We start from the raw sequence: 25,864 nt of genomic DNA, 5'->3' as shown, positions 1-25,864 counted from the left end.
ACCTTATCCAAGGTCTGCCGAAGTTCGACGAAGTTGACGCCACCACGTCGGAGTTGCGTCACCTCCTTCGAGCATTGCAAGGGACAAGGGAGGTAAAGGAAAATGATCTTGTGGACCCTATGGATCTAGTACTTGGAGTTCAGGAGGACGAAGACATAGAAGGGGTCAGAGAAGAATTATTAGGAGTCGTTTGCGCTGAGTGTTCTCATCCTACGTGTAACGATAACGTGCAGGAACCAGGATCAATCACCGAACTACGCCGTAGTTCGCGGTCTCCTCTAATCCTTCGTGGGGGGTGGAACTCAAGAGGTTTCCTCACATTCGACGATCGCATTTATGTGCCGAACTACGCCGATGCTCGGCTGAAGATCATGAAGATGCGACATGACTCAGCCTTGGCCGGTCATCCAGGTTCGGCGAAGACCCTTGAACTAGTCCTGAGGGATTATGTCTGGGTGGGAGTAAGGAAGGATGTCGAAGATTATGTTGCTGGATGCGCGGTATGTCAGAGAGCGAAGACTAACAGGCAGAAACCTCATGGGGAGCTTAAACCACTGGAGGTAGCTACGAAACCTTGGTCTAGCATCTCGATGGATTTTATCGAGGAGCTGCCAAATTCCCATGGATATAATTCCATCCTGGTAGTGGTGGATCGGTTGACCAAATGGGCCATTTTTATCCCGACTACGACGAAGTTAACCGCAGCCGGCCTATCAGAGTTGATATTGGACTATGTGGTGGCCCAGCATGGGTTGCCAGAGAATATAGTATCGGACAGGGGATCGAAGTTTACCTCCAAGTTCTGGAAGAATTTGACCGATAGTCTCGGAATAAGACTACATCTCTCTACTGCATATCATCCACAGACTGACGGACAGACCGAACGAACCAACCAGTCTTTGGAACTGTATCTTCGAATCTTCACCTCCTATCAGCAGAACGACTGGTCAAAGCTACTCGCTCGAGCTAGCTTTGCTTACAACAACACCCAGCACTCTGCGATAAACAAAACCCCATTCTATGCGAACTATGGATATCACCCTCGTTGGGCTGAAGAGATAAAGGCTAGCGAGGTCGAAGTGCCCGCTGCTACGGTGGTGGTAAAAGACTTGACTGAAATACACAAAGATTGTATCGAAGGAATTGAGAAAGCTAATGAGAAGTACGCCGAAGGATACAATAGGAAACACCGGACTACGCCGAACTTCGCGGAGGGAGACCTAGTGATGCTGTCGTTAGAGAATATTAAGACGAAGAGACCAATGAAGAAGTTAGATGTTAAGCAAAGTGGGCCGTACAAGGTAGTACGGCAGGTAGGTTCTCATGCTTGTAAATTGGAATTACCAGGAACGATGGCAGGTATCCATGATGTATTCCATGTCTCCTTGCTCCGTCCTTATCACCCTCCAATATTTCCTGGTCAGCAAGCTGAACCACCTGGCCCAGTAGAGGTAGATAATGTAGGGGAATCGTGGGAGGTAAAAGACATTGTAGACTCTAGAGTAAATAAGAGATCAGGAAAGTTAGAGTACTTGGTGGAGTGGTTAGGTTACGAAGGAACAGACGACTCAGTATCATGGGAACCAGTGGAGAACGTCGATGGAGCTGACGACATATTGGCGAAGTTCCACGAACTTCACCCTACTAAGCCGAAGGAAGGGCGACTGCGAAGGGCTAGGAGATAGAACGTACTGCATACAACATAGGATTACAGCTACGTACCGCTCACTTGTCCTTACTCTTACCCTTACCTTTTCCTTTTCCTTTCTCCTTCGATCTACTCGGTCCCGCGGGATTGGTGTGGAGGCTACCGATGACCGAAGGTAGATCGAGAGTCTCAGACGGGAACGCAGTAGAGAGAGAAGCATTCCATGCCCGATTCATAGCCCCAAAGAAGTCACCGAAGTCCTGGACATCTCGAGCAGCTTGCATGCTCGGGGTCCTCCACAGAGAACGTATGGTCCGTAGACACTCGAAGGGAAGACTGAGGAGGTCGAGAGCAGTCTGGGCGGAAGCTGGGACACGAGAATTACTACGGCGACCTAACCAGTCAAGGGACGGTGGTGGCTCATACGCCATAGGAGTGACTAGGAAGGGGGTGTCGAACAGTCTTCGGCGAACATCGGCTATCTCAGTAAGGCTTCGGCGAGAGACGTCCGCTAACCTTGTCCTTGCTTCGTCGTGCAGAGCCCCAGTGTTGACTACATCTACTAACGCCGCAGTAAGATTGTTTAAAGCGTTAGCTTGACGAGAAGAGAAGTCAAGCAGGAGAGATGTATCATTTCGGGCAGCCTCAAGCTGAGTAGTGAGACCGAGGACGAGAGAACGATAAGTGGCGAATTCCTTTTCGTCCTCAGGAATACGGACGTCCAGGGAGATACGAGGGTGGACGAGGGACAACCGGGGAGCAGAGGGACCAGCACGCTGAGTATCTTCACCTTCCACATCACCATCATTGAAGGCAACCTCCTTCTCTTTAGATTTCCCTTTTGATTTCTTTAAAGAAGACTTCGGTGTCTTCTGGGGAGCAGAGGGAGGGGTGACGGGAGGGGCCGCCGAAGTGGCCAGAGGAACAGAAGGACGCCGACTTCGGGTGCTGTGAGCCGGAGGAGAAGCTACCACTGGAGAGGACGGACGTGGCGCCGAAGGACGAGAGGCCGAAGGACGGGAGGCCGAAGGAGCAGAGGCCGAAGGACGGCGAGAAGACGAAGGAGGAACAGCCGGGAGACGTGATGGGCCGGCCACAGGGGCGAAGGGCGACGGCGACGGAGGCGACGGGCGGAGGTCCGGCGAAGTACGGCGAACCGACCGGAGAACCGACCGGAGAGACGAAGGAGGTACCCGCGAGCGGGGGACAGACGCTGGAGTCTGAGGAAGGGGGAAGGGCGAAGAGTCGGATGTCCCGGGCAGAGGAAACGGGACAGAAGGAGCAGGGGCCAGACGTGCATGAAGCACAACGGAGGGCCTTGTTGTGTGGCCTGACTGCCTTGAGGCAGGGCCAGTTTGGACGATTATACGTGATAATCTCACGTCTACTAATTAGCAGGAGTAACTTCGGCGTAGTACGAATAGGTGGACTCACCGGCAACGATCACACGCTTCGTCAACACCAACCGCGATCCAACGACCAGGCTCGGACTTCATCTTCTCCCACAAGTACTCTTCTTCCCGCAGTGATCTCTTCACCCGTTTGGGCGAAGGCTCCCCTCTGGGAGAAGGGGGGGGAGCAGCGACGGGGGCGGCGGCAGCAGGACCGGCGGCGGCGGCGGCGGCAGCAGCAGCGGCAGCGGCGATGGCGTTGGGGGGGGGGAGAACCCCGGAAGAGGAAGAAGAAGAGGAAGAAGAAGAAGAGGAAGAAGAAGAAGAGGAGAGGGAACGGCGTCGTTTCTGGCCCACAATTTGAGCAGGGGGAGGGGCAGGAGCGGCTGCGAGTTAGCAATGTCTTGAAGAGCTAAAGAACAGATAAACAAGGCCAAGTTCGGCGAAGGTGTGAGAGGTTGGACGAAGAACTCACGCTCAGGACTATCTACGTTGTTGTCCTCTACACTAACCGCCACCATATCATCATCCGAGTGTTCCTCTAACTCGGTTTCACCCTCCGACACGATTCTATCATCCTCATCACTATAATCACCCCCTTTTCCTTCGAAGTCTGACTGATCGTCCGACTCCGAACCACTGAGCGACTCCTGGTCGGAGGAGGACGGAGACTCACCAGGACGAAAGGCGGGCGTCCTGCGGCGAGGGCTGGCGGCAGGAGGGGAAGCAGAGCGAGAACCAGGAGGAGGAGAAGCAGAGGGAGAACCAGCGGGAGGACCGGCGGGAGGAGAAGCGGAGCGAGGAGGCGGGACATCGCCAGACGGCTCCCCCAAAGAGAGGGTGCCGAGGCCGAGGGAGGAGACTTGGCGAGATCTGTCGCCGAAGGAAACTGAACATCAGCCAAGTCCGGCGAAGTAAGGTAAGTGTCGAGGAATAACTCACGAGCAGACGACACCATACCACCAAAGTTCCTCATGGCGGCGAAAGGGTTAGAGGTGGGAGTAGGAGGGGCCATGACGTTAAAAATACTTAAAGAAATAAAAGATGATTCAAGGTAACAAATCTGTTTTCTAGGTAAGAGAGATAGAAAGTTTTGAAAGCAGATGGGAAAAAGAGAGAAGCTCGACGAACTGCTCAGTATTTAGTATAATCAAACCTAAACCCTCGTCGTCAACATGCAGCAAACTTCGCGTTTCATCAACAAAAGGCATCGCAGGGACGATCAAAATTCCCACGCTATAGTGTCTCATCTCAATATAAGCGAGGGTTACTTCGACAAACAACGGTGTTGTTCGGCTGCCATTCAAGAAGCGTGTCTCACCTACAAAAGACACAGGGCTTCTTACGGCAAACCTCGACGAAGTTAGGGGAGTCTCATTGTCGGGTTTTGGAGTGAAAGGAGGCCCAACTACGAAGTGCGGCGCAAAGAGCAGAAGGGTGAAGGATGGTCATGGGGAGGGAGAGAATGGGGGTACTACGCTGCTAAGTTCTCTTGACACGACAGAGGTGTAATCGCTCACGAGGACGTTCGCGGCTAAAGAAGGGGGCGACTGTCACGAACTACGTCGCGACACCTCGATTACTCCACCAACAATGACCCTCCTTTGGCCATCAAAACCCCATCACGCCTTAACCTCTTTACTCTACACGTAACTCAGGACTTCTGACACCAAGTACGGCGAAGTTAGACGGAGTTAGGCTAAGTAGGAACAATGGGAGCAGAAGTACGGCGAAGTTAGACGGAGTTAGGCTAAGTAGGGACAATGGGAGCAGAAGTACGGCGAAGTTAGATGGAGTTAGGCTAAGTAGGGACAATGGGAGCAGAAGTGCGGCGATGTTAGGCGGAGTTAGTCGAAGGAGGAAGAGGATGGCCGAGGGCTCGGGGAAGTTGGACGAAGTGCGTTGAAGTACGTCAAAGCGCGAGAGGGTTGGATGAACGTCTAGGAGGAGTAGATAATATTAGCTGAGAAGATCGCTGAAGTTCTTCAGCGATCCTTGATTGTTGTCAGTAGTGAAAGACATAGAGATAGCTATATACAATCGAGATACATCGCCATCAGTAGAACAAAACCTCAGTTAGAGTAACTACGCCGAAGTACGCCGTAGTTACACTCCTTTCGACGTCTGCGCCCTCCTAGTTGGGTGAGACATCGACTTAGAAGCGTCAAGTTAGCCGAGGTTCGTCGACCGTCGGTCTACTAGAAGATAGTTGTTCGACAGCCGTGACAGAGACATTGTGGAAGAGGTTAGGTTGGATGATGGCAGGACAGCAATTGAGGATGACGAAGAGGATAATGAAGGGACACCACTCCCTTTTCGTTGGGAAGATCAGGAGGATGAGACGGAAACACCACAGGAAGGGCAAGGATCTAATCCGCAGACCACGCTTGGTAAGTGCATTTATTACTCTGTCATGTTCTTGAACTTTGCCTGATCAACCAGAAACAACTCCTCTACAGTCTCCTGCTGAGCCTTCGTCTACCAACCCGGTTCAACAGCTCATTATGGAGGATGAACATGCACGTCGGAATCCAACAGCAAGTGACCACATCATCACAAAGATGCGAGAACGACAAGCTCTCTGTCGAGCCAAAATGGTGGAGCAACATGGACGCAATCAGAAGAACTGGACCTACAAAACCGGCGATAAAGTCACACTGTTTGTTCCTCCTCAAGATCGGCCAGGTGCTCCTGCTAGTCGTATTCCTTGTGTGGTATGTGAGGTATTTCCAGAGAAGAGCAACACATATCGACTTCTTTGCTCTGAGGGAGTCCTCACCCGATTATATCAAAGCAAAGTACTCAATCCGGCAGATGACCTCCAGATACCGGTTTCTCTACATCTGGGATGGTCAAAATGGAACACTTTCCCACAAGTTACATTGAGAGAAGCAGCATATAAAATTTTTGGTGAGTAGTTTCCGTGATCATCATGTGGCTGATACTTCAGATATCAAGAAGGTAGAAGTGCATTGCCGCTGTAAAGGGGAATGTACCACAAATCGATGTCGGTGTAGACAAAAGAATGTCAAGTGCGGTCTGTACTGCCATGGTGCAGAGCATGAGTGTAACAATTACTCCCGTCTTACCGCTACAGAGCGTACTTTGATTACATTGCCTGAGAGCTCTGATAGAACTAGACAACAGAAAAAGAAGAGAAGGAGGACAGAGAAGAAGCAGGTGAGGCGTGAAACAGACTTGGATATGAGTGATACTACAAACAGTGGTAAATAGTTCTTGATCAAGGGAGTATCTTCACTGATCCCAGGTGATCGGTCAACTACCACTTCCATGACTGCTCCCTCCTATACACAAGCTGCTCCAAGCTTGGACAATGACACAAGTTCAGAAAGCGACACTTCGGTACAAAGAAGAGAACATCGACGGGCGAATACCCCGTGGCCAGCTAACGATCATTCCCTTGAGTCCTGGAGTGACTATGACGAAGATGGTGTTCCCTCTTCCTTCTGGCATGGTTGCTCACCACTTGATGAATTCCCCAACTACATCGCAACACCCGACGAGCTTTGGAGGGAGGAGTCTTGGGAAATTGATGGGCAGGTTTGGTCCTTACCTCGACCGCTTCTCCGACTCGCTAGGAAATACAAGATATGGCTTTGGCATGAACTTGCTACCATGATCATGAGTAAACGGAGAGGTCTCAATCAGTCTGGGTTTATGCAAGAGGCGGCAGAACAGAAAGAACGTGTGAAACGGATCCTACAGGCTCGAGAGGTATTCAAGGAGAAGTATGGAGCTGAGCTACAATTTGACAGTGAGTTTCTCTCTCCTCATGACTTCTTTCTCATATTCAGGTGGTGCTGGTCAGTAGAACAGAGATTGTACATAGATCAATGATAGGTTCAGGTCACAGTGACTGAAAACCACAATGCATATACGTGTAACCAAGTAGGTAATCATGTCTTTGGTCGGATATGGATGCAAGCGCTGCTTCCAACTTCCGTGGGTGCAAGAGCTTCTTGAAGCATATATAGTCTCCCTCTTGGTCTGTCCAGGAGTAGCAGTTACGGACCCACTGGGAGACCATGCTGCTCCGGAGGTGCACGCATCTCTGACCCGGTCCCAAAGCCTCCTGCCTAGCCAGACCACTCCGGAGCGGTCCGTCTCCGGCTGGGTCCTTAACAGCAACCCATAGTACAGAACAGGACGGTCCGTGGCAGGCTTCAAGTGCACAATTCTCAGGTGCATGGGATGGAGATGAGACAAGTATGTCTTTCAATCCATTTTGAGAGATGCCTTGGCATAACTTGGTCAGCTGTAAAGATAGATCCCTTTTCTCACCACATGTGTCCAATGTTTTGGCTGTCTACCAACTCATCTACTTCAATTCCTTCCCATGAGTATTCCAACATCCTAAGACCAATTGATTTGAAAGTCAATCAGCTACGTTACATTGCCTTCTCACAGAAAGATGAACTACCACAACTAACGTCAGCCTGATCTCCTCACTTGATTCTGGCTCTGAATGTGATTTAACTTCTCGATTGACCGCGGACTGGGACCAGGCATTGAAGCGTCTTTGATAAGAAGAGGAGAACCTGTTCAGGTACAGTTTGATACTTTATGTACCATCATCATCTTGTATCACATATTGTGCTCAGGAAACGGAAGATTTTGAACGGAGTTGGTGTCATGACCGGGTAGCGAGCCCGTGATCATAAACCGTCCTAAAAGGCTCAATATCAACTCTGCTAGCGAGAGTTGATCTCACTATAAGGACTGGTCGTGACAGTCGGTCAGTAATAAGCTTGTGTCAGATTACGTTGCCTGATGGGGGAAGCAACTTGCTCTCTCCAAGTAACATTGATCAGTTTCCTGGTGAGAACGTCCGGTCCAAGCTATCGTTATGATTCCCTGATCGGCCTCGAGGATAGTGGCTGAATGACGCGCACGGAAAGTCAACAGGGGGAAATGAGCGGATGAGATCACCTTTCGTTGATAGTCAGGGGGAAGGGGAGAGGATGTCAATCCGTTTGGACATATCTCACCGCTCCTTTATTCTACCATTGTGACCAATTACGTAGTGCTAAGCTGTCTATGACGTGAAAAATGACGTCGAGATTCAACATCAGAATTAATTTCTCACGGTTTTCCATCATACTTAAACCTCTCCATCCCTCCCAAATCCCTCAAGTTGTCTTTGCAATTATATGACCTGATAGAAGGCTGTGCAAGGGTCTGCTCTGGAAATGACATACAAGAATTTATGGAAGAACGATGAGTCTACGCCAGTTGCAACAAGGGCTGATGATGTCTCCGGTGACAGGGGTAATGGGAGCCTCTCTGATCCATCTTCTGAGACCGACCTTGACTTGAGATTGGGACCGTGGCCTGACCTCGGGTCAATCTCGATAGGTGACAAGAAACCTGCTACAACAATCATTCTCGAGTTCAGTTTGGTACCTCCAAGCACCTTGCATTCCGGCAGCAACTCTTCTCCATACGCGCACTCAGGTGATTCCGCTGTAGTAGATCGAGTTTCCAACCAATACCTGACACAGAAAGTGTGTTGGTAAGTCACTGTTCACTACTTGAGAAGAGGTAACTCAAACTGAATTGCTCAGTTCTTATCCCTTCCAGAAAGAAACTCTCAATACTCTCCTTGTCTCAATCATGTTCAATCATATATTTTTGCTGTGTGACAACTTTGACTCGCTCAAAGATAATCCGAAAGCAACCACTCAATTATTGCGGGATGAGGGCTTTGGTGACGTTCAACTCTTCATTGGGGATTACCCAAAACAAGGAGATGACGAGCTAGCAGTACACAGATGTGTTCAGGAGGCAATTGGGAGACTTGCAGCACAGACACATGTAGACCACTCAGAAGATGAGGATATCCCTTCAGTTGTAAGCACCAATCTTGAGCTGAACTCATCAGGGACATACACCATACCTGCAGAATTACTCCCTTATGAGGGCTTGCGGCATCACCTGAAGGAACTTCCGAGGCACAGGCGACCCTTGAACAGGTGTCCTCGCATGCCTCAAGAGCCAATGGTCAACTACTGGGAAATGGATTTGGCCAAGGCGCTAACATCGCTTTATGCCCTCTCCAGTACTTAGCTGCCATTGGGGGGTCGTGATGTATGTTAGCTGATGTACAGAAGACATGACACTTTGAAGTGTCACAGGTATAAATGTGACTGGCTGAAGAATACCTGCCATGTTGAGATCTTGGACAGTCCCTTTCTGCTTTGTATCAAGCGGAGATGAGTGCAGCTGATTGGGTTGTTGCACAATAGCATACTCATCAATTTAAATTTCCAAATGCTGTTTCTTCCTCCCATGCATGCATTCATCTCATCTTTTTCTGTAGCCCCTTTCCAATCATGATGTCACAAACCATATTGTAACATTGTCAGAAACGTTGGTTCTTCTTCTGTACTGACCGATGGTCGACAAACCTCGGCTAACTATGGCGTACTAGGGCGTTGATGTCTCACTGAGGCAGGGTACTCATCGGGGAACTACGGCTAACTATACAGTAGTAATACGTTGAGTGGTAAATGATAAGATGATTGTTGATGAACTGCGGCTAACCTCGCCGTGGTACATTGAACTGCTGAATGGTAGCTCTCCTAACTTGAAGGTTGTAGCTACTGAATATATCTCTCGCTACTGACAACAATCAAGTATCACTGAAGAAGTTCAGCAATCTGTAAACTATCTATACTTCTGTCACAAACTATGTTGTCATGAATCACACCATCACGTGTTCCTTGTTGCTCCAAACAAGTCCAACCTCCACTTTTGTGTATTAATATTTCACCTCTGCTCTCATGCCTATCAGGCATAAACTCCAAGTATCATTCTAGTATGTCGGTGCTTAGCTCCCATGCCTGCAAGGGATAAGTCCCCAGTAAATCTCTAGTCTCTAGTTCCTCTGTTCTAATGCCTGCTAAGGCATAATATCTCAGTCTCTTGTTCTTGCAGCACTTCTATGTTCTGCATAGTTCCTCATCGACCACCTTCAACAGAGTCGAGTGACTTCCGGCGCATCCCGTAGGATGTCATAGTAGGACGTAGGCAAATACAGATATGGCATTGTAGGATATCAGTGGTTATCGGTGGGATGCATGGCAATGCATGCAGGACAGTACAGGACGGTTCAGAGCGCTCATATTCCGCAGGTCTGCACGAGCCTCTTGGAAAAGGCTGATTTGTCTATATAAACCCTATCTTGTACTTTGTAGTCTTCTTTAGTTCTTGATCAAAAGTCATATCCATTGCCACCCTTTTGGAGTCCAATCCAATCCAGTCCAGTCCAGTCCATTCCAGTTACCTCTAGTCTTGTCAGACAAGCCAGAGACATTCCTTGGGTCACAGTCCCATTCCTTGTTGGACTCAGTCGTGTTATCTTAAGTATATTCCTTGTACTCCTAGTCCTTGTCCTTTGTCCTCTGTCCCAGGGTGGGCAGTATCCTTGACACTGAAGTAGCCTCCAACTACGGACAGAGGTTGTAACTACTAGATAGATGAGACCGATACAAGAGAAGTATGGAAGGTGTATACTACTACTCATGTAGGTTCACTACAGTCAGGCAGAGGTAGTCAAAGGAGGAGAAGGATGGCCGGGGACTCGGGGAAGTTGGACAAAGTGCGTTGAAGTACGTCTAAGCGCGAGAGGGTTGGGTGAACATCTAGGAGGAGTAGATAATATTAGCTGAGAAGATTGCTGAAGTTCTTCAGCAATCCTTGCTTGTTGTCAGTAGTGAAAGATTGATAGAGATAGCTATATTCAAATTGAGATACTGTAACGGTACTGGAAACACGATGGCTAGGTCGCAGGTTGGGTCAAACTCGATGGATGTCTTGTGGAAATCTAGGGGCTCTGGTGCTAATGGATCGTGTCTCCTCTGCAATCGATGTAGCCAAAGAATGATATTGAAGAATCAGCAAAGTTGGTACTTTGCTGATTGTACTATATACTGTCTACGGATATCCTCGCCCTTGTCCTCTTCCTGCTGCAAGCGTCTACGTACGTACATACTCGGACAGGTGAAAAACCGCTTTGAGCAAACCCAGTGGGGAAATCTCGAAAGGGGAAAACCCGTCCCTACCTACTGCAGCACTGCCTCCAACTCCCGCTTTCCTCTGTCCTAATCCGTCGAACTCGATAGAGTCCTCTCGATTCGTTGTTACCCCGTAACAAGTTTTCCCCCTAATAAGTTTCCCCCCTAACAAGTTTCCCCCCCTGTCTCAAGGATCCTCGCCGAGGATCCTGAACCCTGTAACCAGGTGATGCACATCGATTGTTCTTAGACACCTTTGGTGCGCCCTGACATCATACCCACGCTAGTGTGACGGTTGCCATGAAAACGCGTCACCCGCACGGACCTCCAATGTGATCGAGAAATTACTGACCAAGTTACCTCCCCGTCTTCTTTCTCTTCTTTCCTCCTCATTCTCTCTTTACCTCTTGTTTGTCGTTCTTTTTACTTATCTATCATTATCCATCCATATCTTATTCATATCTTAGAGTATCCTTCCAACTCTGACCTGTCTGTGAGCATGTCTAAGCGTACTGTAAGCAATTCCTTTCGAATTCGATGTATATCCTCCTATTTCTCACTGGCTGACGAGACTAGTTGTCTCCTTCCACCTCCTCCCGTCAAACTCGAGCTTCTACCTTGGCAATCCTACCCGACGTCGACCCCGAACTTCCCATGCGTCAAACGAAAAGAATGAGAATTACTTCCCAAGTGCCCGCTTCCTCTCAACCCCCATTGGTTGATGCGTCTCGACGAGCTCTCGACACCATTAAGGAGAAGTATCAATCCGGTCCTTCTCGCGAACCACAATCGTCCCTTGATAACCAGGTCATCGAGCAATATATCGACTTCGAAGGGGGTGCTGGGCCATCTGCCACTGGTGAGAACCTATCTCCCGCCAAGTCCGTCGAATCCGAACACGGCACCGTCGTTGAAAATGAAAATTCTCCCGGTAATAAGTCCCCTGCGCCACCTTCTGATTATTCAGAGGGACTTGTCGAGGTTCCCAATGAACTCGAAACCATTTTTCACGCCCCTCGCAAGGTTCCGGCCAATGATGAACTGGTTAAGTTGCTCCAGGATCGAAAAGACTCCGAGATCGGTGAGAATTCCACCGAGTTCTGTTCGCTTCTGACTTGTTAGCTGCCCTTTGGTCCAGCATGACCTTCTCCTCCGTTCGTCTTGCGTTGAAGGACGAAGCTCTGGATCGATTCCGCGAGACCAACGCCATCAAGCCCACTGTAAAGTGGTTTAAGAACGCTGTAAGCCTTGAATTCTTTCAAGTTTCATCGATTCCAATCATTAGCTCGATCGTTTGGCCCAAGGTTGGCGCCTCCGCAACAAAAATGGTGCTGTTGTTCGACTAGAGGGTGAGCTCTGTACCGATTGTCAACGCCGTCTCGATGGTGGTGAAGACTTTCGTGTTGGTTGTATTGGCCCTCGTAAGTTCTTGTTGCGACTCGTTCGATGTTGATGCAATTCAGTCGGTGGTGTGTGCGGCGAATGTTCTGCTAAGGGTACTTCAAAATGTTCGGTGAAGACCAACAATCCCGAGTCCAAATTTCGTGAGGTACCCGTCTATTTCCTTCGAACTTGGTCGATGTTGATGTATAGGGTATCGTTGTGGGAGCAAGAACGGTCACTTCCAAGGTTACCTTTGTCCTGGAGCACGAACTTTGTGCAGCTTCGGTCCGTTATCGATCCCTTCCTGCCCATGATCAATCCGCCTGTCTGACCCAACTTTCGGGTTACATCCATCTCTTTACCTCCCTTCTCCTTCCTCTCCCCTCTCAACATCTGGATTTGTACAAATCTCTCCACCTTATTTCTGCCAACTACGCTCCTCCTACCGCCGATGAAACTCTGGATCATCTTACTTCTACTGGTGATCCTACAGGATTGAGTTCCTCTCAACCAGTCGCCGGTCCATCCTCTTCTCCCCATACTCCTCTTCCCCGCAATGTCATTCGTATTCCCGCTTCGGCCCGTCGTCCCCGAGCCAATTCTACCACCTCCAACTTCTAGTGTGTTTATATCTCTCTATTTGTAGGTATATTTCCTGTGTATGCATTCATTTCCGACCCAGTCTTGTTGATCTTGATCGAATTCTCACTTTCTTCTGGGGTCCCTTTTCCTCTTTTCCAAAAATTCACCAAAAACGGCCAACTCTTCTACATTTTCTCGTGGTTCCCAGTCATAGGCCGCATTTCCTGTGTATCCTAACCATTTTACCTTGAATTCTTCCTTCCCTCGTCGAATTCTGCTGTCCACAATTGCTTCCACATGGATTTCTTCCTGGCCGTTAATTACTACAGGTGGTGGGGGTTGTATCTGTCGACCTGGTATCATGTCCTTAGGATATGGTTCCAGTAGTGTGACATTGAAGACATTGTGCACTTTCATCGATGGAGGTAGATCCAACTTGAAAGCATTTTTCCCAACCTTCCTTATGATTTTAAAAGGGCCAATGTATTTTGCTTCTAATTTTCGACTGGGTCGTTCCGTCGTAAGATACTTTGTACTCAGTAGGACCTGTTCTCCCTCTCTGAACTCTTCTGGAATGCTCTTGTGCCTCCTGTTGTAGTATTCCCCACTAATCTCATTAGCCATCCTGACCTGTTCTTGAACAGCCGTATGTAATTCTCCCATATCTCTCCATTTCTTCTCCAACTTGTTTGACTTCGATCGAATATCGTGCGAATGGATGTCGTAGTGTGGCACATAGCCGTAACAGGCTTCAAAGGGACACAAACCGTGGCTACTATGTGGCGAACAGTTATAAGCGAACTCAGCAATTGGTAGAAGTTGATCCCAATTGTCCATGTTGTAGTTTACATACATTCCGAGCAGGATTTCCATCTGTTGATTTACTCGCTCAGTTTGTCCATCTGTTTGAGGGTGATACGCAATCGAATATAAGTTCTTTATTCCTAAGAACTGACATATTTCCTTCCAAATTTCCGCTGTAAACTGAGTTCCCCTATCTGATACAATTGTTCGAGGTACTCCATGTTTTGAAAAGATCTCCTTGATGTAGATGTCGGCCACTTTGTTCGCTGTTAGTCCAGTTGTGCATGGAATAAACCTAGCCATCTTGGTTAGTCGATCGACTATCACTAGTATCGCGTCGAACTCGGTCGATTTTGGTAGGGGTCCCACCATATCCATAGAGATATCTGTCCACGGGAGTGTGGGTACTGGTAAAGAGACTAGATGTCCATACGGCTGATGTCGATGAGTCTTATGTCGGTTACAGATCTCACATCCTTTTACATATTTCGCAATATACTCGTCCAAATGTGGCCAGTAATAGTCCTCTTTGACCATGGTGATAGTTTTGTCTCTTCCTGGATGACCCACTAGTATCGAATCGTGTCTTGCTTTCATTACTTCTAATCTTGCCTGTCCCTCTGGTATGACTACTCTGTTTTTGTACAAGAGTAATCCGCTTTGTGTCCATGATACTATTGGTGTCTCGTTGCTAGCCTGTGTCTTCTGTGTGTCCTGTGTGTTCTGTGTGCTCTGTGTGCTCTGTGTGTTCTGTGTGTTCGGTGTGCTATGTGTCTGTGTCATTTGTAGTCCTAGTTGTCGTATGTTTGCTATATCTTCTGAGTCTTTCAGTCCGTTCTTGATGAGTCCGAATAATGAGTCTTCCCTGATTGCTCCTCTTACTATGTGTCTTGGTCCTTTGTGTTCTGAGTCCATTGAATTCGATCCAATTTGTTCGTGTGTCGGTAGCAATTGTAGCCAGTTGCCTTTGTTTAGGTCTGGGTCCTTGCTACTCCCTCTTCCCGGATGATAATCTCCTCGTCTAGTCAGAGCATCTGCTCCCCCATTTTTGCTACCTGGTCGGTAAGTGATCTCTATGTTGAAGTCTCCCAATATTTCCAACCATCTCATCTGCCTTCGATTTAGTTGTCGTTTGCTTTGGAAGTATTCTAGGTTCTTGTGATCTGTAATGACTTTTATAACATCACTACTGTTAGCCAAGTAGGGCCTCCAGGCGACCAAGCAGTCCACGATGGCTGGTAATTCTTTCTCTCCTACCGTGTAGTTTAGCTCACAGGGGGTCATTGCTTGAGACCAATACACAACTGGGTGAAGTTTGGTGGTTCCCTTTATTGATGGGTGAGGAAATCTTTGAGACGCTATCACACCTATCGCGCAGTCGGAGCCATCGGTTTCGATCCAAGTCGGTCGGGTTCTATCAAAATGTCGAAGTACTGGTGCCGTGGTGAATGTTTTCTTTAGATCGTCAAAAGCCTTTTGGCATTCTTGTGTCCAGTTCCAAGCTTGATCCTTCCTAGTCAATCGTGTGAGAGGTCCCACAATATGCGAAAACCCCTTGATAAACCTTCGATAGAAATTTGCAAAGCCCAAGAACACTTGAGTATCCCGGACTGTCATGGGTTCTCCCCATTCTAGAATGGCTTTCACCTTTTCTTGATCCATTTCGATCCGTTCGTGTCCGATTACGTACCCCAGGAACTTCACTTCATTTGAACTCCATTCGCATTTTCTCGGACTGACGACCAAATCGTTTTCAAGTAGCCGATCTAACACCTTTTGGACAATTATCTGATGGTTTTCGATCGTGTCGGAGTATACCGTGATGTCGTCGATATAAACTACTACCCCTTCGTCAAGTAGATCGTGAAACATGTCTTGTAGAAAGTTCTGAAAGGTGGCTGGTGCATTACACAACCCATCCCTTAGGACTGTGCTCTCGAAACTGCCGTATCTTGTTCGTAAGGCAGCTTTATGTTCATCTCCTTCCTTTATTCTGACTAACTGGTAAGCCCCTTTCAAATCAAGTTTAGTGAAGATCCTTCCTAATTGAAGTCGATCGAGTAGTGTCGAGATGAGTGGCATTGGGTATGAATCCTTAACGGTTACCTTGTTAAGCGCCCGATAATCCGTTACCACTCGATAGGGAATCACTCCCTTTTTTGGAACCAGGAATACAGGGGATCCATAAGGTGATTTACTTCTTCGTAAATGGCCGCTGGCCAAACCGTCATTGATCCACTGCTTTAGGAATGCGTCCCCATGTTCATCCAGTGGTAGATTGGACCTGGTTTTAGCTCTGCTCCGGGGGTCAATTCGATCTCGTGATCACATTCTCTTCTTGGTGGTAGTTTTCTGGCCCGTTCCACTTTAAATAACTCCAGGTATTGGTGCCATTGTGTCGGTATGACCTGTCGTAACTCTTCTTCGCTCATTTCATCTTCTCCCTTTTCCAACGCCGTTCCTCTTACCAATCCTTCCTCCAATCTTGGATACTTCCAACCGTTATCCTGCCCGATTCCGTCGAACTCGATCAATCCCTTTCCACAATCGATCCTTGCCCAAAACTGTTTCAAGAAGTCCAATCCCACCAGTACCTCGGGGCCTTCGTATGCCATCACATCCAATCGAGTCGCAATCTTGAGTCCTTCTCCTAAATCCAATTCAGCTTCTACATACTCGGTCACTAACGTCGCGGTCGTTCCATCAAGGAACCTGATCTTCCGTGGTTCCTGATACTGTCTCTTTGGGAATAAATGGTATAATGGACAGGCCGGCTGTACGTATCTTCCGGTAGCTCCGGTATCAATTAACATTCCAAATCGTAGGGTATCTTCTTCTGTCTGTATTTTTATGTATATTATAGCCGAGTCATTACTGAGATCTATTGGTAGTTGAATTTTGTGCGATTCTGTTAGATCCTGGCCGCAAGTGGTCGCATCACTTAGGCCAGGTATTCGTTTCCCTCTTCTTCAAAGGTCACCGCCATTCCTCGAACTAATGGCCCTTTGGATCCAGTTGGGATCGAGTTCGATCCACTAGGAATTGGTGAGTTATGCGGGTTTGGGGATCCCCTGATGTTGTTGCTCGTATTTCCTCCATTTGGACAGTTGTTGGCGTAATGTTCTGGACTTCTACATTTGAGACAACGTCGGTTCTCCCTCCTCCAAGTCATTTCGTTCTCGCTGAGGCGTCCTCCATCCTCTGTCCAAGTGACCGGAGGGTCATTTGGTAGACCATAATTCATCATCCCTGGCTTTCCACCGGGCAAGGGTCCTCTACCAGTTGATTGTGAGTGGCGTTCTACCGGGTTGGGCGGACTAGTATCCAATCGCATCAAATTCGATCGAGGGGGAAGCCAGGTCGTCTCATTTTTGTGTCTAGCAGCCCATCGATTCGCTGCAATCATCGTTTCAGCCATCCGTTGGTTCTCCTCAGTCCCTATCACATGCTGTTTGAAATAGATCCAGTCCGATTTGGTTCGAGGGTCGGTGTTATTTACCACTACCACTTTCAGTAGCTGTTCCTTCAGGCCCTGTATGGCTGAGGCGATTTTCATTGCATCTGGTACCTTTCCAAGGTGTGTTGACCAAAGTTCAAAGTTGGCAAAATACTCGGCGGCCGTATCAGTCTGTCTTAACTCTTGCAATTTCCTCATAGCCGTACCTGCCATGTTACTGTCTCCAAATTGAGTTCGTAAATGCTGCATGAATTTGTCGTAGCTCTCTAGCCATTCGGTCGAATTCCATATACTTGGATTGGTTATGGCCGGGGTCAGAAGCATTTGAGGGGTGCCTCGAAGATACCCGTACATGAACAGGATCTTTCTGCGATCGGTGGCGTACTCTGCCCCTTTGAATTCGAAGTTCATGTGGCATGCTGCAAGGAAGTTGTCCAATTCCCCTCGTTCTCCACTGAAGGTAGGTGGATCCGCACACCTGGTTCTTCCTGTTCGTTCGTTGTTGGTAAGTTTTGGCTCCAAACACGGCTTGTTTTCTTCGACTTCGATCGAACTTACCCCTTTCGAGGTGAGTAGCTGTTGGCTCTGTCGGTCAGCTTTCATCGTAGCCAGTTCTTCCCTTAATGCATTTTGTTCCTTTTGTTGCATCGTCATAATGGCTAATAATTGTGACAACTGCTGTGATAATTCATTCAGCGGATCTGGGGTAGTGGTGGTAGAAGTGAGGTCATGTGAAATGGTACTTCTCGAAGAACTTGTTGGTATTTCTTCCTCTGGGACCAGCCCTTGTTCCAACTCCTCTCTTTCTGGTATCATTTTCCGCGCTTTCCCTCTGGTGAGCATACAGTACTCTCCAATTCGACCCAAGGTGTGTAAGGCTGATTCTTCAACTTGTAACGGTACTGGAAACACGATGGCTAGGTCGCAGATTGGGTTGAACTCGATGGATGTCTTGTGGAAATCTAGGGGCTCTGGTGCTAATGGATCGTGTCTCCTCTGCAATCGATGTAGCCAAAGAATGATATTGAAGAATCAGCAAAGTTGGTACTTTGCTGATTGTACTATATACTGTCTACGGATATCCTCGCCCTTGTCCTCTTCCTGCTGCAAGCGTCTACGTACGTACATACTCGGACAGGTGAAAAACCGCTTTGAGCAAACCCAGTGGGGAAATCTCGAAAGGGGAAAACCCGTCCCTACCTACTGCAGCACTGCCTCCAACTCCCGCTTTCCTACGTCCTAATCCGTCGAACTCGATAGAGTCCTCTCGATTCGTTGTTACCCCGTAACAGATACATCGCCATCTGTCACGACTCGGATGTCACGGCCGTCGAACAACTACTTTCTGGCAGACCGACGGTCGACGAACCTCGGCTAACTTGACGCTTCTGAATCGATGTCTCACCCAACCGGGAGGGCGCAGACGTCGAAAGGAGTGTAACTACGGCGTACTTCGGCGTAGTTACTCTAACTGGGGTTTTGTTCTACTGATGGCGATGTATCTCGATTTGTATATAGCTATCTCTATCTGTCTTTCACTACTGACAACAATCAAGGATCGCTGAAGAACTTCAGCGATCTTCTCAGCTAATATTATCTATTCCTCCTAGACATTCATCCAACCCTCTCGCGCTTTGACGTACTTCAACGCACTTCGTCCAACTTCCCCGAGTCCCCGGCCATCCTCTTCCTCCTTCGACTAACTCCGCCTAACATCGCCGCACTTCTGCTCCCATTGTCCCTACTTAGCCTAACTCCGTCTAACTTCGCCGTACTTGGTCTCAGAAGTCCTGAGTTACGTGTAGAGTAAAGAGGGTAAGGCGTGATGGGGGTTTTGATGGCCAAAGGAGGGTCATTGTTGGTGGAATAATCGAGGTGTCACGACGTAGTTCTTGACATCGGACAAGTCGTGCCACCATGACTCATCAAAACTCATTGAGTTACCCTGAATTCAAAGAGACTCTGTCACAAATATACGACTGATGATGATGAAGCCGCAATGGCGTGTCTCAAACAGTCTTAAAGGCAACAGTAAGTTAGAGTAGAGAGTTGAAATCAAAGATGACAATTGATCAGAGAGACAGAGAAACAAACAGAGAGCTTGAACCACTATTTATAGACAAAACACCCCAAACTGAACCTCAAACTCCTTCCTCTCCTCTCCTACTTCCTGCGGGGAAACCCTGAGGAAACCCTGTATCAAAAACAGCATTTTAAATGACCTCACAGAAGGCTCTGAATCATCCTGGAAGCCCCCAAAAGAGATCTCTTCATCAAAGATTGAATTCATGAAAAGAAACACGAATAAAGGATCCATGAAATGTGATCCTTTAATACCTGAAACTCTCCTATGCTACCTGGGTGAGCTCTGATCTTTCAGGGGGTTCAGAGGGTGTTTCTCAGGCGCCCACATTATGCAGATTTTGACTCAAAAATACCTGGTTCAGTCCTGCGGGTTCGGTAGAGATTCAAGAGGTTCAAATAGAGGCTAAATATGCTTAGTAGAGTGATTTTCCTTCTGGTTCTCTCAGTTGAGTCGTCCGCACTGCTGAAAGGGATGAAACCTCTGACCATTAGTGCGTACTCCTCATCACTAGTGTGTACTCTTCATCAGTGGCGTACATTTCTCCATCAGTAGCGGGTGTGTATTGATCAGTAGCGTGTTTTCCATATTCAAAAACGTGTTTTCACAAGGCTATCCTGACAACCGGTTGACTGGTTGATTCTGTGGTTGACCCGGTGGTTGACCCGGTGGTTGACCCGGTGATTGATCCTGTGATTGATCCTGTGATTGATCCTGTGATTGATCCGGCGAATGTCACGGGCGGGGTCTAATCCCCAAGGGATAGGTAAGGTGACTGAGATGGGGCTGTAACCCAATACTTGTCTCTGGCTCGTAGAGCTTGAGGAGTATACAGAGGGTGACAAGGGACTGAGGGTACTGAGAGAACTGAGAGAACTGCAAGATGTCAGGCTGGATCTGACTGGACTGACAAGTTGAGAATGAGATTCAACATGAGATTCATAGGTGGGGAACAACCTGTTTGGAGGGGGTTTATATCCACAGCAAAACAGGCTGAACTGCAAAACTACAACAATAAGCTACGGAAGAACTGCAAAACATATTTGCAATTCTCTTCAAGAGAATTGGCACTCCTGACATGTGAAACTAAGAACAATAGGCAAAGGACCCAGGGGTCCAGGGGTAACTGTTACAGGTTCATGGGTGCGACAAGGAACAATAGACAGAGGACACAGGAGTCCAGGGGTAAGTGTGTCAAGCACGTGAACACAAAGGGGAACAATAATTAAGAGCACAGGGGTTCAGGGGTAGGTGTTTCATGTGTGGGAGTGTAAGAGATGACAATAGGGATGGTTGATGGAGATCAAGAACAATAAACCTAAGCCAAAGGGGGTCAGGGGAAGTGTTCCAGATGTGTTTCAAGTGTGGGAACACGGGAAAAGACTATCTTAGGTGGCAAGTAGGTGATGTATGACAGCGAACCAGTTATTTGGTAACCAAGGGAGTTGTACTACCGTTGACGGACGTACGTACTCTCCTATGACGTCTGTCAAGGATACTGCTGTAGTGGATCAGGCCTCCCCTACAAAAGAGAGTATGATAGCTCTCCTTCCATACCTCTTCCTTCTTCCTTGATCCATTCCCCCAACTCATATTGTCTTATATCATCCTCCCTCCTCTCCTCTTATCCTTTCATCCTGTCCATTACCGTTTCTCACTCATGATACACACATATGTTTTGTAGACCACAATGTGTCCTTCTGTCATGAATGACACTATCAAATAATGACTTGTCATAATCACAAGTTCAACCTCCACTCTCATATCTTCCTCTGCTCTCAAGCCTATCAGGCGTAAACTCCAAGTCTATCTTTCCTCTGCTCTCAAGCCTATCAGGCATCAACCCAGAGACTATCTTTCCTGTGCTCTCATGCCTGACAGGCATAAGCCCCAAGTACTTCTCTAGTTTCTCTTTCCTCTGTTCTGATGCCTTGTAAGGCATAATCTCTCAGTCTCTTGTTCTCGCAGCCTTTCTGTGTTCTGCATAGTTCCTCATGGTTCCTCATCGACCACCTTCGACAAAGTCACCGACTTCCGGCGCATCACATAGGATATCATAGTAGGACGTAGGTAAACGCAGATATGGCATCGTAGGATATCAGTGGTAATCGGTGGGATGCATGGCAATGCATGCAGGACAGTGCAGAACGGTTCAGAGCGCTCGTATTCCGCAGGTCTGCACGAGCCTTTTGGAAAAGGCTGATTTTAGTATTTAAACCCTATCTAGTACTGTAGTTTTCTTCTTCAGCAATGTATCTTTTCAATTCCCTTCCCCTCGTTTGATAAGTCACTCAGTTGGTTCTAACCCAACCTCCCGAACCCTCAGTACCTAAGGCAGTCACCAAGGTCCACGAGCCAGAGACTAAACTGTCACGAAGTGACAAGACAGTTTGATAGTGATAGTGATAGGATGGGTTGGGTATTTAACCAGCGACCGGCGGTATGCAGTAACCGCCGGTTAATAGGCCTTTTAGCACAGTGGTTTAGACCGCTGCCTCTGAAGGGCACTGTTATATCGTCCCAATGCTGGTTAGTTGGTCTCGTGACAGATTAACCGGCGGTTACGGGTAGGATCCTGGGTTCGACTCCCAGGGTGGGCTGGGTCAAATTCAGTCCCTACTTGGAAAACCTCCCTCTCGGAGAAAGTTTTCGGCCTATCGTACCCTTCCCTGTTGGGGCCCCAGATGGGGCTGAAAGGGAAGGCATAATGTCACGAAGTGACAAGACAGTTTGATAGTGATAGTGATAGGATGGGTTGGGTATTTAACCAGCGACCGGCGGTATGCAGTAACCGCCGGTTAATAGGCCTTTTAGCACAGTGGTTTAGACCGCTGCCTCTGAAGGGCACTGTTATATCGTCCCAATGCTGGTTAGTTGGTCTCGTGACAGATTACTGTCACGGCCGTCGAGCAACTTCTTCCTTATAGACCGACGGTCGACGAACCTCGGCTAACTTCACACTTCTGAGTCGATGTCTCACCCAACCAGGAGGGCGCAGACGTCGAAAGGAGTGTAACTACGGCGTACTTCGGCGTAGTTACTCTAACTAAGGCTTTGTTCTATTGATGGCGATGTATCTCGATGTATAGCTATCTCTATTTGTCTTTTACTACTGACAACAATCAAGGATCGCTGAAGAACTTCAGCGATCTTCTCAGCTAATATTATCTACTCCTCCTAGACGTTCATCCAACCCTCTCGCGCTTTGACGTACTTCAACGCACTTCGTCCAACTTCCCCGAGCCCTCGGCCATCCTCTTCCTCCTTCGACTAACTCCGCCTAACATCGCCGCACTTCTGCTCCCATTGTCCCTACTTAGCCTAACTCCGCCTAACATCGCCGCACTTCTGCTCCCATTGTCCCTACTTAGCCTAACATCGCCGCACTTCTGCTCCCATTGTCCCTACTCAGCCTAACTCCGTCTAACTTCGCCGTACTTGGTGTCAGAAGTCCTGAGTTACGTGTAGAGTAAAGAGGTTAAGGCGTGATGGGGTTTTGATGGCCAAAGGAGGGTCATTGTTGGTGGAGTAATCGAGGTGTCACGACGTAGTTCGTGACATAAACCCCTCAGTTCCCAAGGCAGTCCTTTGCTACCGCAGTCTACCCGCAGGCGTGACACCTTCACTATTTCCTTCGTTCTCCTTCATACTTGGACCACGTATTCGTGGATACATTCTCCGTTCTCATACATAGTTTTTCCGTTCTCATACGTAGTTTTTCCGTTCTCATACGTAGTTTTTCCTCCTTCTCTTACATAGTTTCTCCTTTACTCGAATCGAGGACGATTTGGCCTCGTATCGAGTTTGAGACACACTGATATGCATATAAGCAGGGCCTGAGAGAGAGATTCCCCATCCTCTTCTTCATTCTCACTTCTTCTTCTTCTTCCTCCTTCTCACCTTTTCCTCCATCCTCTCTCAGACCCTCTTTGGTTTCCTTGACACACTCTTTCCTTACACCTACTGACCTTTGATCATTGCTGACTAGTATTACCCACATCACAGAGTTCCGGTTCAGTATCCAGCCCTACGGGTAGGTTACATTTATTTATTTGTGGTGATCCTCACAAGCAGGATCATTACAACTGCCCACCCTGGGACAGAGGACAAAGGACAAGGGGACAAGGACTAGGAGTGACAAGGAATATACTTAGATAACAAGACTGAGTCCAACAAGCTAACAAGACTAGGAAGGACTTGGACTGTAATTGTAACTGGGCTGGACTGGACTCAAAGAAAGGGTGGCAATGGAAATGACTTTTGATCAAGAACTATAGAAGAAGTATGTAAAACTATGAGGGGTTTATATCTATAAAACAGGTGTTCTACCAGGTGGAGTCGTCCTGCATAGCAAACCGTCGCAATCCTTGCCTTCCCTACTGTTTTCTAACTAACAGCAACTGACTGCGCCCTGTTCTCGCCGTGCTGCGTATAATGCGCTGTTGACTGCACGCAGAAGTACGCATGACGATGTAAACCATACGTTCGCCTAAAATCTAACTATACTAAAGTCTTGGGTCTCATGCCATGACAGGCATTGTAACTGAGAATAACATAACTAACTAAAGGTTCAGGTCTCTTGCCTCAAAGGCATCAGAGCAGAACTAAAACATGCGGAAACTGATACTTGTGATTCATGACAGGCAGTTGCGTGATCGCTAATTAAGGTACCCACAATTGATCGCTAATTAAGGTACCCACAATTGATCGCTAATTAAGGTACCCGTGATTGATCACTATTTGAGGTACCCGTAATTGATGGCTAATTAAGGCACTAATTAGTAATTAAGGAATTGATGGCTAATTATCTATCATTGATGATTCTGTTGTTTGTTGATTGGGACGGGCTCATATACAGAAATAGATGCCGAACGGCCATCCGGCTAATATTGCTCCCCAGGTACCCTCGCTTATCAGTTCGTCCGGTCTGAGCGGAACCAAGGACACGGAACATGGTACATGTCGGCCGGAGCTTGGGATGACGACAGATGACGACAGATGATGTGATTGATGTATACAATGTCAGATCAGGTTGACTCAGTGATGGGAGGGTGATTAAGGTTGAATGGTGATCCACATGTTGTACGATGGAACGAGTTGAGACGATCTGAGTAAAGTTGACTGGACTTGAGTGGATGATATGCACGTGGTATTTACAGATATTTGAGGGTTATGACAGACTCAGTGAGGTACCCTGAAAATTCATTGATACTCATTGAGACTCATTGATACTCGTTGAGACTCCTTGATACTCACTGAGACTAATTGAGACTCATTGAGACGCAATGAGATAATGAGGTTAGAGGGGAAAAGGAGAGACGAGACAAGAATGAGCCAACAAGTCGACTCATTGAAAAGCTCATTCTGATTCCCTCTGAAAGGTATAAAAGGAGCATGTATCTACTTTGTAGTTTTCTTTTCCTCAAGGATCAAAATATTATTTGCCACTTCACAAAGATCTCTCTTCTTGACATATACTCATCTTTAACACACTTTCCATCGACAAAACCCCTGTCCATGTCATATCACACACTCTTGTTGTCATCTCGACTTGCTCGGATCCTTCGCAAGTCACTTTAGCCGTCTGACCACACCACAAGTTCACGAACAACATACTAACCGTCATTGTTCAAGCCGACTGAACAGTTGCAGTCCACCTGTCAAGGATACTGCCCACCCTGGGACAGAGGACAAAGGACAAGGGGTGTCACGGTCCTGTCCTTGACAGACCTCAATGGATCAAAGACAGGTGGACTGCAACTGTTTAGTTAGCTTGGACAACGACGATTAGTATGTTGTCCGCAGACTTGTGATGTGGTCGGACGACTAAAGTGACTTGCAAAGGATCCGGGCAGGTCGAGATGACAATAAGGGTATGTGTGATGGTGTGGACAGGGGTAATGATAATGAGGGATGTGTTGGGATGTAAGTAATATGTCAAGAAGAGGTCTTTTGTGAGTGGCAAATAATATTTTGATCCTTGGAGAAAAGAAACTACAAAGTAGATAGGTCCAGTATTTATACTTTTTGAAGGGGATCTCATGCACATCCAGTGTTGTCTCCCCTCGTGTCTCCTCGTCTCCTCTCGTCTCCTCTCGTGTCTCCTCGTGTCTCCTCGTCTCCTCTCGTGTCTCCTCGTGTCTCCTCGTGTCTCCTCGTGTCTCCTCGTGTCTCCTCGTGTCTCCTCGTGTCTCCTCGTGTCTCCTCGTGTCTCCTCGTGTCTCCTCGTGTCTCCTCGTGTCTCCTCGTGTCTCCTTGTGTCTCCTCGTGTCTCCTCGTGTCTCCTCGTGTCTCCTTGTGTCTCCTCGTGTCTCCTCGTGTCTTCTCGTGTCAGGGTCGTGACAAGGGGACAAGGACTAGGAGTGACAAGGAATATACTTAGATAACAAGACTGAGTCCAACAAGGAATGGGACTGTGACCCAAGGAATGTCTCTGGCTTGTCTAACAAGACTAGGAAGGAGTTGGACTGTAATTTTAAC

At 47.9% G+C, this 25,864-nt stretch overlaps 7 protein-coding genes across 7 annotated transcripts; 4 read left to right on the top strand and 3 right to left on the bottom strand.

Moving 5' to 3' along the window:
- Nucleotides 1-1,574: 1,574 nt before the first annotated feature.
- Nucleotides 1,575-4,054, bottom strand: TREMEDRAFT_61198 (uncharacterized protein; the record flags this gene model as incomplete). Its single annotated transcript, XM_007003490.1, has 6 exons — nt 1,575-1,674; nt 1,730-2,965; nt 3,083-3,425; nt 3,515-3,652; nt 3,716-3,928; nt 3,982-4,054. 6 exons carry the CDS (start codon nt 4,052-4,054, stop codon nt 1,575-1,577), a joined length of 2,103 nt encoding a protein of 700 aa, XP_007003552.1.
- An 819-nt stretch (nt 4,055-4,873) lies between these two features.
- Nucleotides 4,874-7,023, top strand: TREMEDRAFT_61197 (uncharacterized protein; the record flags this gene model as incomplete). The annotated part of the gene is made up of 8 exons (XM_007003489.1): nt 4,874-4,936; nt 5,249-5,429; nt 5,482-5,753; nt 5,865-5,949; nt 5,990-6,076; nt 6,187-6,219; nt 6,308-6,814; nt 6,953-7,023. The coding sequence occupies 8 exons, from the start codon at nt 4,874-4,876 to the stop codon at nt 7,021-7,023; spliced, it is 1,299 nt and encodes a 432-aa protein (XP_007003551.1).
- A 1,226-nt stretch (nt 7,024-8,249) lies between these two features.
- Nucleotides 8,250-8,998, top strand: TREMEDRAFT_61196 (uncharacterized protein; the record flags this gene model as incomplete). The annotated part of the gene is made up of 3 exons (XM_007003488.1): nt 8,250-8,572; nt 8,625-8,910; nt 8,942-8,998. 3 exons carry the CDS (start codon nt 8,250-8,252, stop codon nt 8,996-8,998), a joined length of 666 nt encoding a protein of 221 aa, XP_007003550.1.
- Nucleotides 8,999-11,574: 2,576 nt separating this feature from the next.
- Nucleotides 11,575-12,789, top strand: TREMEDRAFT_61195 (uncharacterized protein; the record flags this gene model as incomplete). Its single annotated transcript, XM_007003487.1, has 5 exons — nt 11,575-11,589; nt 11,652-12,156; nt 12,198-12,316; nt 12,361-12,496; nt 12,539-12,789. 5 exons carry the CDS (start codon nt 11,575-11,577, stop codon nt 12,787-12,789), a joined length of 1,026 nt encoding a protein of 341 aa, XP_007003549.1.
- A 7,006-nt stretch (nt 12,790-19,795) lies between these two features.
- Nucleotides 19,796-20,776, top strand: TREMEDRAFT_61192 (uncharacterized protein; the record flags this gene model as incomplete). The annotated part of the gene is given in 4 exon segments (XM_007003486.1): nt 19,796-19,877; nt 20,330-20,464; nt 20,484-20,569; nt 20,672-20,776. The coding sequence occupies 4 exon segments, from the start codon at nt 19,796-19,798 to the stop codon at nt 20,774-20,776; spliced, it is 408 nt and encodes a 135-aa protein (XP_007003548.1).
- A 3,456-nt stretch (nt 20,777-24,232) lies between these two features.
- On the bottom strand, nt 24,233-25,010 carry TREMEDRAFT_61191 (uncharacterized protein; the record flags this gene model as incomplete). Its single annotated transcript, XM_007003485.1, has 4 exons — nt 24,233-24,289; nt 24,641-24,784; nt 24,878-24,895; nt 24,918-25,010. 4 exons carry the CDS (start codon nt 25,008-25,010, stop codon nt 24,233-24,235), a joined length of 312 nt encoding a protein of 103 aa, XP_007003547.1.
- Nucleotides 25,011-25,454: 444 nt separating this feature from the next.
- TREMEDRAFT_24071 (uncharacterized protein) lies at nt 25,455-25,697 on the bottom strand (the record flags this gene model as incomplete). The annotated part of the gene is made up of 1 exon (XM_007003120.1): nt 25,455-25,697. A coding segment is annotated over one exon (243 nt), but the record flags the coding sequence as incomplete, so codon positions are not given.
- Nucleotides 25,698-25,864: the final 167 nt, after the last annotated feature.

The sequence above is a fragment of the Tremella mesenterica genome, assembly GCF_000271645.1.
Source record: "Tremella mesenterica DSM 1558 unplaced genomic scaffold TREMEscaffold_3, whole genome shotgun sequence".
NCBI classification, from domain to species: domain Eukaryota; kingdom Fungi; phylum Basidiomycota; class Tremellomycetes; order Tremellales; family Tremellaceae; genus Tremella; species Tremella mesenterica.
Note: the sequence above shows the minus strand (reverse complement) of the source record. Positions and strands in the feature narration are given on the sequence as shown.